At 39.0% G+C, this 14,757-nt stretch overlaps 1 protein-coding gene across 1 annotated transcript; it reads right to left on the minus strand.

The window, feature by feature from the left end:
- Window positions 1–508: 508 nt before the first annotated feature.
- clmnb (calmin b) lies at window positions 509–10,359 on the minus strand (the record flags this gene model as incomplete). Its single annotated transcript, XM_079572446.1, has 9 exons — window positions 10,302–10,359; window positions 10,042–10,137; window positions 7,265–7,348; window positions 7,087–7,179; window positions 5,179–5,360; window positions 3,058–3,251; window positions 2,898–2,980; window positions 712–1,643; window positions 509–638 (listed from the first exon to the last, which is right to left on the minus strand). The coding sequence occupies exons 1-9, from the start codon at window positions 10,320–10,322 to the stop codon at window positions 509–511; spliced, it is 1,815 nt and encodes a 604-aa protein (XP_079428572.1). The 5' UTR covers window positions 10,323–10,359.
- Between the last annotated feature and the right edge of the window lie 4,398 nt (window positions 10,360–14,757).

Below are 14,757 nucleotides of genomic sequence, written 5' to 3' on the forward strand. Positions count from 1 at the left end.
TAGAAACGACAGGGTCAAATGAGGCATTGCAAAAACCTGACCAAAAAAATTGAGAGTCAAAAAACCAATGGGAAAGCGATGGGGAAAAAAGGGAAAAAAACATGAAAAAGAGACAAAAGAGCAAGGGGAAAACACAGATGAAAACACAACAAAAAATTATAAAAACACTACAAAAAAACAACAAAAAATACGATAAAAAGGAGTCAAAAAAGTGACAAAAAATTATCCAAAATATGTCAAAGAAATGCCAAGACAAAATAAATCAGCAATAATTCAACATTAGCCGCCCGTCCCCTCAATTGTTAAACTAGACTCTGTAGAATGGTTATTCATTTCTTTTATTTCTTCAAGAATTCATTTTGGACAATCCCCATTGGACAGTGTTATTAACCAGCCCTGAATTTAGCACAGATAATGTACAACGAGTGAACTTTAAAACACTTCACATCATGAGTAAAAAATAGAGTAAAAACCAAAATCAAACAGAAGATCTTTCTCAGGTTTGTGTTTAATAACTGATGATGTGTTGTCCGATGAAGTAGCAGTACAGCAGCATCCACAGAACCAGCATCACATAGAGCTCTGTGCTGTTCAAACCTGCAGAGGGCGCCACAGACTGGACCGGGACTGCCCTGTTTCTGCAAAGGAAAAGCACTTTTTTTAGACATAGAGCAACACGACTGCGAGTTTACACAAGAAGCTTCACCTTACCTTGCTGTGATGCTGCTGGTCCCATGTTTGTATTTCTCTCCTGATGCTTCTCGATGTGTTTTAGAAGAAAGCAAAGGCCTATCATTGGCAATATCCTGGATTTTAGTCACTGAAACACTCACTCTACCTTCTTTAGATTCAATACTTGGTCCTGCTTCACCCACAACCTTCTTCCTGAGCCTCAACTTCTGAATTTCGTTATTTTCATTTGCCTTCATTATATCTTCAGTCAGGTTTTCAATAAAAGAGTCCCTTTTCTCAGATGTTTTTGGTCCTTTCAAATCATTCGGTGCTTGTAATTGATTTCCTGCCTTATCATTGCAATGCAGATTATCCACAGGCTTCTCGGGGTGACCTGCATCAACCTGCGTCATTCTTTCAATTCTATCTTGTTCAGTGTTTGTAGATTTCTCTTTGCAGTGGCCATTCAAGTCCTCATAGTGAGCGTGAAGTTCAGATTCCCCATTGATCAAACTAATCTCTTCCGTTTCCTCCTCCACTCTTGGAACCCGCCTTTTAGCTTGACTTCTGGCCGCGTCTTCGTTCAAATCCAGAATGTAGCTATACGCGTCCTCCTCGTCTGAATCCAGCGGGGTCAGGCTGTAGATTCCCTCCTCAGAGGTGAAGGAGAAGTTGATTTCATCGTTTTCCGTCTTGCTGTAGCCGTGATCCGAAGATTCCGTCAGCCAGGAGCGGATGTCCGGGTTGGCCACGTCGGCGTCTAACGGGCTGGGGGGCTGGAGGGCGCCCGAGGACCTGCGCTTGTTTTTGGGCGCGGAGTTTGAGGAGCGTCGGGCCCAGCGTTTCCACAGCAGCAGCTCGTGGCTCGTCTCCAAACTGCTGAACACGGGCGGGGCCTCTTCTCTGTCCGCCAGGGTCTCCAGAGATCTGAACTTCGAGATGTGAGGAGAGCTCAGTGCGGAAGATAAATCCTGGAAGACAGAAACAAGTTAATGAGTCGACCTCGAAACGCCGTCTTTAACCGAGCACGTCAAAAGCTTCTTGAATACAACGTCAAATAGCGACGAAAACGTGACATAAAGCAACCGTAACACACAAGGCCGTGGGAACCCAGGGTGCTGAGGGCGCTGCAGCACCCCCTGGTGGATAGTTTGTGAACTGCAGGCAATATAAACCCCTTAACTCCAACATGAACCGAGCACATCTTCTCCAGTTTGGCTTTACCCCAGTCCAAAAGCTTCTGGAAAAAAGGTGTGAAAATAGCAACAAAACTGAGACGAAAACAAGGATGAAAATGTGAAAAAAGTGAGAAAACATTGACGAAAAAGTGAGAAAAAATTTACAAAAAAGTGATAAGAATTTGACGAAAAATTGAGAAAAAAAAGGACGAAAAAGTGATAAGAATTCGACAAAAAAAATGCTAAGAATTTGACGAAAAAGTGACAAAAAATGACAAAAAAGGACAAAAATTTTACAAAAAAGTGAGAAAAATTTGAAAAAAAATTGAGGAAAAAAAGGACGAAAAAGTGGTAAGAACTTCACGAAAAAAATGCTAATAATTTGACAAAAAAGTGACAAAAAAGTCACGAAAATTTGACTGAAAAATGAGACGACTGCCCAACAGAAAAAGTGATGTGAGGAAAAAGATCCATTTAGTTTTGTAGGTTAGTTTTGTAGTTTTGAGGCGTTACTCTGGCCTACAGGATTTGGGTAAAGCTGAACTGGAGAAAATGCTCTCGGTTCAGGCGGGAGTTAAGAGGTTAATAAATAGGATTCATGCACAGAAAAAGTATTTTGGGGGTAAATTTTGTCCCTCAGCGCCCCCTAACTAAAATATCTTCCCACGGCTCTGATAACACAACTAAAGAGTGATGGAAAGCAAAAAAGACTACAAAAATCTGGACAAAAAAGCAACAAAGAAGCAGCAAAAGAGTGACAAAAACGTGTCAGAAAAGCAACATTAACACAATGATAAAGTGGGGGGGGAGACGTGACAAAAACGCTTAAAAAATATGACAAAACCGCAGCAACAATGCGACAAAAAAGTTGTAGGTCTTAGCTTTCAAATGAGAGATTGCCCCGGCCTATAGGCTGCAAGCTCCAGTCGAGAAGCTTTTAGATTTGGGAAAAACAGGAGAAAATGAACTCGGATAAGGCGGGTGGTAAGTCTTCCACAATTTGCTGGGTGCATGTCTAGATTATCATAAATAAAACCATGCACTTACTTCTCCCTTATCCGGACAGTGCCTCAGAAACATAGACACGTATGTGATGACTGACTTCTCATCTGGGCAGCTGCAGCTCACGTCTGTGGAGACATCACAGCTTTATTAAGGCTGTAAAGGTTCCGGAAATATGAACTATTGTGGACTGTGAATGTAATACCCTGAGGTTCCAGTAGAGGGGGTATGTCCAGGTGTTGATGGGCCGTCTTGAAGGCTTGCTCTAGGTTTTCCCCTGGGTCTTTGGTGAGGCTCTGTTTCAAATCCACTAAGACTGGGTTTATGGACTTGATCAGGGCTAAGAAGGCCAGACCGTTCCCCCAGCTCCTCCCAAAGTCATGCACTTCCACCCCAAACCTGTAAAAGAAAAACACAGCATACTTTTTTTATCTCCTATGCAGTTCCCTGATGATGAAAGAGGCAATCCAACCCACATTAACAAACTGCATATTTGACAGGAAATGCGACTGTAGAATTCTATCCAATAATATAAACACAAAAGAGGGAGCCAATTACAAACAATATCTAAAAGGCAACTATCCGGACTCTTTCTATCTCTCACCAACTGATAAATATGAAATTTAATTATGGGCATGAAAAGCTCAAACACAGCTGATGCCGACAACATAAGCAGTGAAATTGTAAAATTTATAATTCATGAAATTGTTGACCCTCTAGTTTACTGTATTAACCTCTCCCTTCAAGGTGGCGTGGTACCAAGAATGACAAAAAGGTTCCAAAATTCTCCCAATATTAAAATCTGGTGACAAAAATGACATCCAAAACTATCGACCGATATCAATCCTACCAACGCTATCCAAAATATTTGAAAAAGTTGTCTACAAGAGGTTAATTCACTATTTAACCCTTTCTTGTTTAGGGCCCTTTTCCCCAAAATGCTCTACATGTGTTTATTTGGGTTTAACTCAGCCTCTACAAGGGATACATGGCTAATGGTACCAAAATAAACTTTATCCTTGGGACTTTTTGTTTCAGTGAAAAATAATAAAAAAAAACTACAGTTTTTAAGTAAAAATTAGATTGAAACAGAAAAATCAAATTTCCGCCTGAATAAAAAAACACATATTTGCCCCTAAAAAAGCTCTTTCTCTGTCTGTGCTGAAGCGAATAAGAACAGAAATGGAAATAATCAATATAATGTGTGCTCCCTGTAGTCAACCACATACCAGTAGGTCAAAACACTGAAGTTATACATGCTTTATAAAAAAAAAGTCCAGGCGGAATCTGACTGGGCCAAATTGTGCCCAATTAAAAATAATAATAATAATTTTTTACATTTTCTTTTTTTTTTTTTTCTTTTTTTTTACAGAAATTAAGTATTTTAGTCGTAGGGAGATATCGGGTCACAAAATTGTATTCCCTGTCCCTGAATTATGACAAATTGACATATTGTGGCTGTTTGAGGATCTGTTGATTTGAAATTGGAGCGGATGAATGTGTTGCTGAGAGTCCACTGAACACGGAGAGGTGAAAAATATGACTGTCAGTATTAGTATGCGAAAGTTATGGCCCCGGAGATGCAGACACAAGGGGGCCGAAGCCATTCTCACATCATCACAATATGGTTTCAGAGAAAAGAGCACCACCTGCATGGCAATTCTAGATCTGGTAGAAAAAATCAACGACGCTATCGACAAAGGCGAATGTGGCAGAGGCGTTTTCCTTGACTTATCGAAAGCGTTCGATACTATTGATTTTAACAAACTCCTTGGCAAATTGCAACATTATGGAGTCAGAGGTTTAGCACTCAGCGGGTTCAGCAGCTACTTAAATGAAAGAGAGCAATATGTGCACATTAATAACCTAAATTCACACCGTAAAATTATTAAATGTGGGGTCCCACAGGGCTCAATTCTAGGCCTGCTACTATTTATTATGTATGTAAATGACTTTCCAAATTCATCTCAAATTCTCCATAAAGTAATTTTTGCTGATGATACAAACCTATTCCTATCCCACAAAGACCCAGCACTTCTACAAAACACCATAAATGATGAATTAACAAACGTGGACACATGGTTCAATTGTAATAAATTGTCATTAAACATAAATAAAACCAAATGTATCATATTTCGCTCTAATAGAAACAGGAGAAATCTTGTACGTATCTCAATAAACAGTGTAAATATTGAAAGACTAAATTGCATTACATTTCTTGGAATTCAAATTGATGAGCACCTAAATTTCAAAAATCATATTGATCATCTTGTGAAAAAATTGTCCAAATATGTTGGTTTATTTTATAAATTTGAAGCAGGCTCACTTGACCGTGCACCTCTTGACCCAGTGCAGCAGACTCTTGATGGTTTTCCCGTTGTACTTGGTTCTCTTGGCGGTGTTTCGAATTGGGTTTGGCGCCGGCTCGTCCGTCAGCTCGGCGCCCGTCGATAAAGAGGAGAGACTGGACGACAGGCGCCTGTGCAGCCCCCCTGTCATCTCCTTTACCTGTTTAAGACACAGCGAGGGAAGGGTTATAATGACGAGGATGCTGTGACTCTCTGATAGCTTCTGGAAGAGCACAGAAGGGCCACCGGCTCTCGGACCACCACCCTGGCCTCTCACTTTTCTCCTTAACCTCCCACACCCTGTCGTAATCGAGCTTTGCCCAAATCGAACACCACAAAAAGTGCATATCGAGCATTGGCTTAAATGTCTTGAATTGAGGAAATGTTTCTTGTTTAAAGCAGTTTTATCTCATTTAGACTTTTTTTCCTGATCTGACCGAGTTTATTTTGCTCTTTTGAGGACGTTTGTGACGAGTTCTAAGGTAAATCTCACTTGAAATAAGAAAGTAAAACTGCCAATGAGATGAGACCAATGTTCTTACCCCATTGGCAAAGAAAATTACTTGAAAGAAGGACAAAATGTATCGAAACGAGTCAGAAACGTCTCAAAACAAGTGAAATAATCTGGGTCAGGAGCCCACCTACACCTTTCATTGTCAAAACATCTCAAATTCGCATTAATGTACTCAAATTGGGACTTTTATACTAATCTACTTCATTGCTTTTTGCAGTGAAAAGCTTCAAAGAAAAGCGTCCAAAAACGAGGATGAAAACGGAACAAAAATGTGCCGTAAAAGCGACAAAAAAGTGACAAAAACATGACAACAAATGCGGTGATTAAAAAGTTACCGTCACTTTTCTAGATTTTATCTTTCAAATGAGGCGTTACAGTGTTGCTCTCCAGTCAAGAAGCTTTTAGATTTGGATAAAGCCGAACTGGAGAAAATACTCTCGGTTAAGGCGGGGGTCAGAGGTTCACATGTGTCTTTGTGGAAGTGTCACATTTACGCTAATTTGGACCAGGCTGGTCAGAGTCCAGGGCTGTTTTTCAGTCCCAGTCCAGCCCCTGCTGATAGCAACTAAACTCACCGACTAATTCATGCAAGATGGTTTAAAGTGTCTTGCTCAAGGACTCACTGATTCGATGATAAACTGAGAAACTGCCCAACCATTATTGAATCTACACACTGCAAAAAGTAATTAACTAGATCAGTATAAACATCTCAATTTTAGTTGTTTTGACTAGTTAAGAAGTTCTTGGGCATTTGTCCCAGATTATTTCACTTGTTCTGAGATGTTTCTCACTCGTTTCAATACATTTCGTCCTTATTTCAGGTAATTTTCTTTGCCAATGGGGAAAGAAAATTGGTCTTATTTGTCTTTTTTGCAGTGTATGACTTCAATTACACCACAAAAAGGAAATATCAAGCATTGTCTTAAATGACTTGAATTGAGGAAATGTATCTTGTTTTGAGCGGTTTTCACTCATTTAGACACTTTTCCTGATCGGACCAAGTTTGCTTTGCTTGTTTGAGGACATTTCAGACCAGTTCTAGGGTAAATCTCGCTTGAAATAAGAAAGTAAAATTGCCAATAAGATGAGAACAATTTTCTTTCCCCATTGGCAAAGAAAATGACCTGAAATAAGGACGAAATGTATCGAAACGAGTCAGAAACATCTCAGAACAAGTGAAATAATCTAGGACAAATGACCAACAACTTCTTAACTAGTCAAAACAACTAAAATTTGGATTATTATGCTCAAATTGAGATGTTTATACTGATCTAGTTAATTATTTTTTGCAGTAATTTCAACCTCAGTGCAACGTCCTTCAGAAGTAGAATTAAGACTCCTGAATTAGAATGATGCATGATGGGAAAGCCACCTGAAAGTAGAGGATGATGTTCCAGATGAGGTTTAGCACAACAGAAGGGACGCCGTCGGCCACAGCAGAGGCGTCGATGCCCAGCAGCCTCACCTGACAGGCAGAAAGGAAAGACGATCAGCTTTGAAGACATTGAAACGGTAAATATGGTTTGACTAAGTAACAAAACAGAACTTACATGGCGGTCATCAAGGAAAGCCAGGGCCTTGGAGATGTTATTGAGCCTGAAAATGCGATGAGAGGATGATCTGTATCTGTAAAGCTAAAAAAAAGCGCATTTGGTTTATTAATAGTTATATTATTACTTCCTCCTCAGTGGTCTCTAGGACGGTCCAGGATCAATTGTTTGGTTTTCTCCGCTGCCGGACCCTCACCAGAAAACCACCTACAAAACAAGTGGAGCGTTGTAGAGAGACCACCGTGACTGAAAGTAAAGGAGGAGACTTAAAACTCATACTGGAGGAGACTTAAAACTCTTCTGTATTTGACAAAAGCTGAGATTCTCCCACTCGCTTTTCACAAATATTTAACCCCTTAACTCCCGCCTGAACCGAGCACATTTTCTCCAGTTTGGCTTTACCCCAGTCCAAAAGCTTCTGGAAAAAAGCTGTGGAAATAGCAACAAAACTGAGACGAAAACAAGGATGGAAATGTGAGAAAAAAGTGAGAAAACATTGACAAAAAAGTGATGAAAAATTTATAAAAAAAAGTGGCAAAAATGTCACAAGAAATTGACAAAAATGTGATGGAAAAAATGACAAAAATGTGACAAAAAAAGGACAAAAATGTGACAAAAATGTGACAAAAATGTGACAAAAATGTGACAAAAATGTGACAAAAAATGTGACAAAAAATGTGACAAAAATGTGACAAAAAATGACAAAAATGTGACAAAAAGTGACAAAAAAAAATACTAAGATGTGACAAAAATGTGACAAAAATGTGACAAAAAATGTGACAAAAAATGTGACAAAAATGTGACAAAAAATGTGACAAAAAATGTGACAAAAAATGACAAAAATGTGATAAACATTTGACAAAAAAATGACCATAATGTGACAAAAATGTGACAAAAAATGTGATAAAAAAATGACAAAAAAATACTAAGATGTGACAAAAAAATGACAAAAATATGACAAAAAATGTGACAAAAATGTGACAAAAAATGACAAAAATGTGACAAAAAATGACAAAAAATGACAAAAATGTGATAAAAAAATGACAAAAAAATACTAAGATGTGACAAAAAAATGACAAAAATGTGACAAAAAATGTGACAAAAATGTGACAAAAAATGACAAAAATGTGACAAAAAATGACAAAAAATGACAAAAATGTGATAAAAAAATGACAAAAAAATGACAAAAATATGACAAAAAATTGATAAACAATTTACGATAAAATGACAAAAAATGACCCAATGTCTGTATGTGGGGTCAGCATCGCGCCTTTACTTTCCTCCTCAGTGTTCTCTAGGACGGTCCAGGATCAGTTGTTTGGAAGGTTTTCTCCGCTGCTGGACCAGAAAACCACCTACAAAACAAGTGGAGCGTTGTAGAGACCACCGTGACTGAAAGTAAAGGCGCCATTCTAACCACTCATACAGCTATTGGGTCAAAAACGCACAAATATCAACTTTTATTTTCACATGAAAAGTTGCACAATGCACCTTTAAGAGTTTTTTGCACAATGGATTACAGAAGTTTCACGCACAAGATTTCTCAACTTTGGGTGTCATTTTTGACTTGTCTGATCATGTATTCTGTATTTCTTTCAAATCACGTGACTGCAATGGATTGTTATTGCACGAAATAGTACAACAGCTGCTATTAGGACAGAAATAATCAAAAAAATATGTCCTTGACAAGGTTTTCCCCCATGGTTAGAGAGATACGGTTCAGCAAAATGCATGGGGTGTGTCTGTGGTGTTTCAGGGTGTTTCATATACTTTAGACTTAGAGTATTAAATTGATATCACATTTGTGTATACTAAAGAGCAAGCAATACCTCTCGACAATATTCACTTTAAATTCATTTTAATTTGGGACAGATCAGAACACACTCAACTCAGGGCAACTAGTGATTCCTCGAGTCTCCAAAATTACTGTAGGGGGCAGAGCCTTTAGCTCCAAGCTCCGGTTTTATGGAATAAACTCCCAGCCCACGTTAAAGAAGCAGACACAGTCCTTAAGACTAGGCTCAAAATGCACATCTTCGAATTAGCTTATAATCAGGTCAGTTTGGTAAAGCTCTGACCCACAGCCTGAAGTAAAGCTGCCTTAGGAGGAACACTGCTGTGGGAAGTACGGTCCACTGAGCTCTATCCTCTTCTTCTCACTGCAGACTTTGTCTTATCATGATACAATATTTAATTTATCTGTAGTCTGTTCATCACTATTCACATGGTGTCTCCTGTCCCCCCCCCCCCGTCGGGAGTGCCTGTCTAGATCGAATGGAGGAACCTGGGTGAACGGAGGAACCTGCATTCTGGAATCTGAGGACTGGACGGTCTGTGATCTTGGCCCGTCTGCTGAGGGATCCTTCGGCCCTGGGTCTCTATAGCCTGTCCGTCCATGGGAGTGGATCTCTCCTTCTGTGGTTCTCCCCAAGGTTTCTCTTTTCTCCTGCCGGGTTTTTGAGTTTTTCCTCGCCGTGCTGGAGAGTCTAAGGACGGGGGACGCCCACGCCGCTCGTCACCACCTCCTATTGGACATTATATTTGCCTGGATTCACCTGAACTTTTAATTGTCATATTTATTGCTCTGTTTTTTTGCCTTAAGGTTTGGTGCAGCTGTGAGGCGACCTCTGTTGTGATATTGGGCTTTACAAAACCATTAAACTTGAAACTTGAACTTGAAACACCTTCCTGTTCGAGCGTGTAACGGACCGAAGCTGCCACATGTGTCCCGTGTAATATATCTCACCTATCGTTGTGCGTAAATCAGTGTGTCCTACCAGTTTGCACCCAGTCAGCTCCTCCAGTAACGTCATGAGGATTCTCCCATCCTGCATGTCCCGGAAGAGGTCGCACACTTCTGCCGGAGGATCGTGCTGGAAAAGTTCACCATTTAGCAACAGGATACAGGACATTCGATGCTCCACAGTCATTTTCAGACACATTGACCTGGCTACTTCCCTCAACTTTATATCACAAGTTTGTACATGAAACTATGGACATGAAAGTTCAGGTCCCATATGACAGAACAAATCCTTACCCTGCTTAGATACACGTTCATCCATCTGGTAAATGTCCTCCTCTGTACCTCCTTCCTTCCATCTGTATTAACAAAAACATATTTCTATCTCCTCCGTTATGAATACAAATGTAAAAGCCTGTGTCTTGTACCTTTAGCGTCCTGCATCGCCTCTAGTCAGCCATGACACAGATAAGAATGTTCTCTGTACAAGATCCAAAAGGCAAAATGAGTGCGTCCTGCCTGAACACGCCAAAAAACTCTCCCCTTTCATCCACCACGACTCTACTGCAACTCTATTGGTCGACAGCTTGTTGTAAAATAGGCGTACGTCTCTGAAGGCAGCAACGTAATGAGGAAAAAACATAAATTATGAACTTAAAGAAGAAATCTGCACATGTCTGATTCACCTCATACTGGAGGAGATTTAAAACTATTCTGTATTTGGCAAAAGAGATTCTCCCACTCGCTTTTCACAAATATTTAACCCCTTAACTCCCACCTGAAACGAGCACATTTTCTCCAGTTTGGCTTTACTCCAGTTCAAAAGCTTCTGGAAAAAAGGTGTGAAAACAAGGATGGAAATGTGACAAAAAAGTGAGAAAACATTGACAAAAAAGTGACGAAGAATGTATGAAAAAGTGGCAAAAATGTCACAAGAAATTGACAAAAAATTGAAGAAAAAATGACAAAAATGTGACAAAAAAATGACAAAAATTTGACCAAAAAATGACAAAAATATGACAAAAAAATTATAAAAATTTGATTAAAAAATGGACGAAAAATGTATAAAAAAGTGGCAAAAATGTCACAAGAAATTGACAAAAAATCGAAGAAAAAATGACAAAAATGTGACAAAAAAAATGACAAAAATGTGACAAAAAAATGACAAAAATGTGACAAAAAATGACAAAAATGTGACAAAAATGTGACAAAAAAATGACAAAAATGTGACAAAAAAATGACAAAAATGTGACAAAAAAATGACAAAAATTTGACCAAAAAATGACAAAAATGTGACAAAAAAATGACAAAAATTTGACCAAAAAATGACAAAAATATGACAAAAAAATTATAAAAAATTGATTAAAAAATGGACGAAAAATGTATAAATAAGTGGCAAAAATGTCACAAGAAATTGACAAAAAATCGAAGAAAAAATGACAAAAAATTGACAAAAAAATGACAAAAATGTCATGTTTTGTTTTTTCATCGCTTTTTTCATTGCTTTGTTGTCACATTTTCGTCACATTTTGTTGCTTTTCCAGCGCATTTTTGTTTTGGGATGCTTTTCTTTTAACCCCTTAACTCCCGCCTGAACCGAGCACATTTTCTCCAGTTTGGCTTTACCCCAATCCAAAAGCTTCTGGAAAAAAGGTGTGAAAATAGTGACGAAACTGAGACGAAAACAATGACGGAAATGTGACAAAAATGTGACAAAAATGACAAGAGTTGAACACCCAACAAAAAAATGATGGAAAAAAAATCTGATGACGTGAGGAAAAAGATCCTCTCGGTTCAGGCGGGAGTTAAATAGGTTAAGCTTTTAGATTTGGGTAAAGCTCGATTGCGCCCGGGGGTAAGGGTAAGGTAAAGTGAGAGGCCAGACCGGTGGCCCTAGAGCCTGTGGCCCCTCTGTGCTCTTCCAGAATACAGGACATATGGCCAGTCCGCCCCTGGACACTGAGTAGATTTACATGCTGCTTGTAAGTTCAGGGCCCAGATATAAGAATCCTCACCCTGCCTAGATTCACGTTTATCCATCCGGTCTCATTGAACTGATCCAATGACACTTGAGAAACGGTTGTGGCTCAAGGATGTTTCCAATGAACCCCAAAGGCTGGAGGTTGATTCCCTGCTCTGTCCGGCGCATCTTGCTTAGTGTGTGTTAAAGTACACTTTGTATGAGTGTTTAATTGAGGTGGAAGAAGGACGAGGAGAAACCGATCAAGTCTAAAGTCTAAAGACTGGACGAACCAAGAGCCCAGACCGGGTGTTGTGAATTGTACCTTGAAACCTCAGCTCAAAGCACGGAGTTTAACTTTGCGGTCATGCCAAGACACATCTGCACTGCAAAAGGCACCCTGCTAAAAACAATAATAAAAATAAGACATTTTGTCTTATTCTGCCAATGGGGTCAGCATTTTTTTCTTGCCAAGAATTCTTATTTCTAGAATATTTTTCTTATCATAAAACAAGAAAGAAACACTAAATTTAAGCAAATAAAAAGCTAGAATTAAGCAAAAATGTCCCCAGAAAATGGAATAATTTAAGGAAAACATTCTTATTTAGTGAAAAATTGTGGGATATTTTACTTAAATGTTGCTTGATTTAAGTAAAATGTTCTAAATTACACATATTTTTTAGCAAAATGTTCTTAATAAATTCTAATATTTAAGGAAAGTATTGCCCGCGCCCGGGGACCCGCCTCCATGATGTGGAGCCAGGCTGATGGTCAGAATCACCTGCTGGAGGATTCACCTATTGTACATGTTTTTAGTGGTAGACACGGGGAGAACATGCTCCACACAGAAAGGCCCTGTCCTGGTGGGAATCGAACCCAGAACCTTCGAGCTGTGAAGCTGAGGCTCTAACCGCTGTGCCACCGTGCCATATCTATCTGTGAGAATCAGTTCTTAAATGAAGAGTTGTTACTTACTTTCTTGCTACAAGAAAAAATTGCATGTTTTTTAGCAAATATATCTGAAGAAATGGCTAGATTTTATTTCCTAAAATAAGATTTTTTTTCTCAAGAAAAACTTTTTACTTGCTTAGAATCCACTTTTTGCAGTGTGGTTGTGCACATTTTCATCCATTGTTGCAGCTGTAAACACAAACACACACAAGTTTCTTTCAGTAATTGAGAAAGCAGAAATGGTAGACGAATGTTATATTTTTCTTGTACTGACAGATGATGTTGCTGAAGAATCAAAGGGCTTTAAACAGGCCTGACCACCACCAAGTGTACAAAGTCAAAACTGCAACAGAAGTGTTCACATTTTTATTTCTTTTTCACCAGAAGATGCTTGAATCCTAGAATACTTAAAAACGACAACAAAAACATATGCTACAACCATATATATAACTTAAAGAACATTTCACTGGACTGATGCTCACACAGCTAGTTAATGATTCTTTAAATTTTGAGAGAAAATTTAGAAATCATCAGATGATTCCAGACTGTCCAGGAGTTGATGGACCGTTTGTGAGCAGTGGAAGAGGATGTCCGGGTTCTTTGTTCAGAAGTAGCCTATGTTCAGTTAATTTTGTTATGGATTAACAGTTCTTACACCGTTAGTCCCGACTCCTGACTGGATAAATTCAGTTTCAAAATGATTCAGAAAGTACAGGACGGGCTTGTGACAGCGCAGCGTTGTCTGACAGGAAGCGCTCACCCCGGCAGACAACATCCAGCTGCCGTCTTGTATCACTCTGCCTGCCTCAAGAAAGGTCCTGGCTACACGTGGAGCCACCACCGCCGTGGGAAGCAGGGGTCAAGCCTGTCCAAGGAACATCGCACATGCACCTCCTGGGTCTCCAGAAGTCATGCCTTTTCATTCCTTGATTTGATTTCTGCCGCCTTGCGTAAACCCGCCAGCAACAGAACATGCAGGGGGCCGTTTCACAAGACGGCACGGACGGTAAAGCCACACGTTTAACTGCACAAAGGAAGGGAAACGAGATGAGCACTTGAAAATACATACTTTATTAAACACTTAAAATCAGAGCAACCAAATAGTTCCCCCATCTGCTCCCTGTTGGATAACTGTGTTCTCTAGAAGTTCAAGTGTTCCAAAAGAGGCAAACCCCTTTCTGCAGTGATTCCATGGTTTCCAAAGGTGTATTAGAACATTGTGTCAAAGGCAGGGGCGGACTGGCCATATGTCCTGTATTCTGGGAGAGACAGAAGGGCCACCGGTCCCGCCTCTCACTTTACCTCACCCTTACCCCGGGGCGTTTTTCCATCATTTTTTTGTTGGGTATTCAACTCATTTTTGTCATTTTTTCGTCTAATTTTTGTCACTTTTTTGTCATTTTTTCGTCTAATTTGTGTCATTTTTTTGTCACTTTTTTGTCATTTTTTCGTCTAATTTTTGTCATTTTTTTGTCTAATTTTTGTCATTTTTTGGTCATTTTTTCGTCTAATTTTTGACATTTTTTTGTCTAATTTTTGTCATTTTTTCATCAATTTTTTGTCATTTTTCCGTCTAATTTTTGTCACTTTTTTGTCATTTTTTCATCAATTCTTTGTCATTTTTTTGTCTAATTTTTGTCACTTTTTTGTCATTTTTTCATCAATTTTTTGTCATTTTTTTGTCACTTTTTTGTCATTTTTTCATCCATTTTTCGTCATTTTTTCGTCTAATTTTTGTCACTTTTTTATCAATTGTTTTGTCACTTTTTTGTCAAACTTTTCTCACTTTTTTCTCACATTTTCATCATTGTTTTCGTCTCAGTTTTGTCACTATTTACACAC

Source organism: Gobius niger (assembly GCF_951799975.1).
Source record: "Gobius niger genome assembly, chromosome: 15".
NCBI lineage: Eukaryota > Metazoa > Chordata > Actinopteri > Gobiiformes > Gobiidae > Gobius > Gobius niger.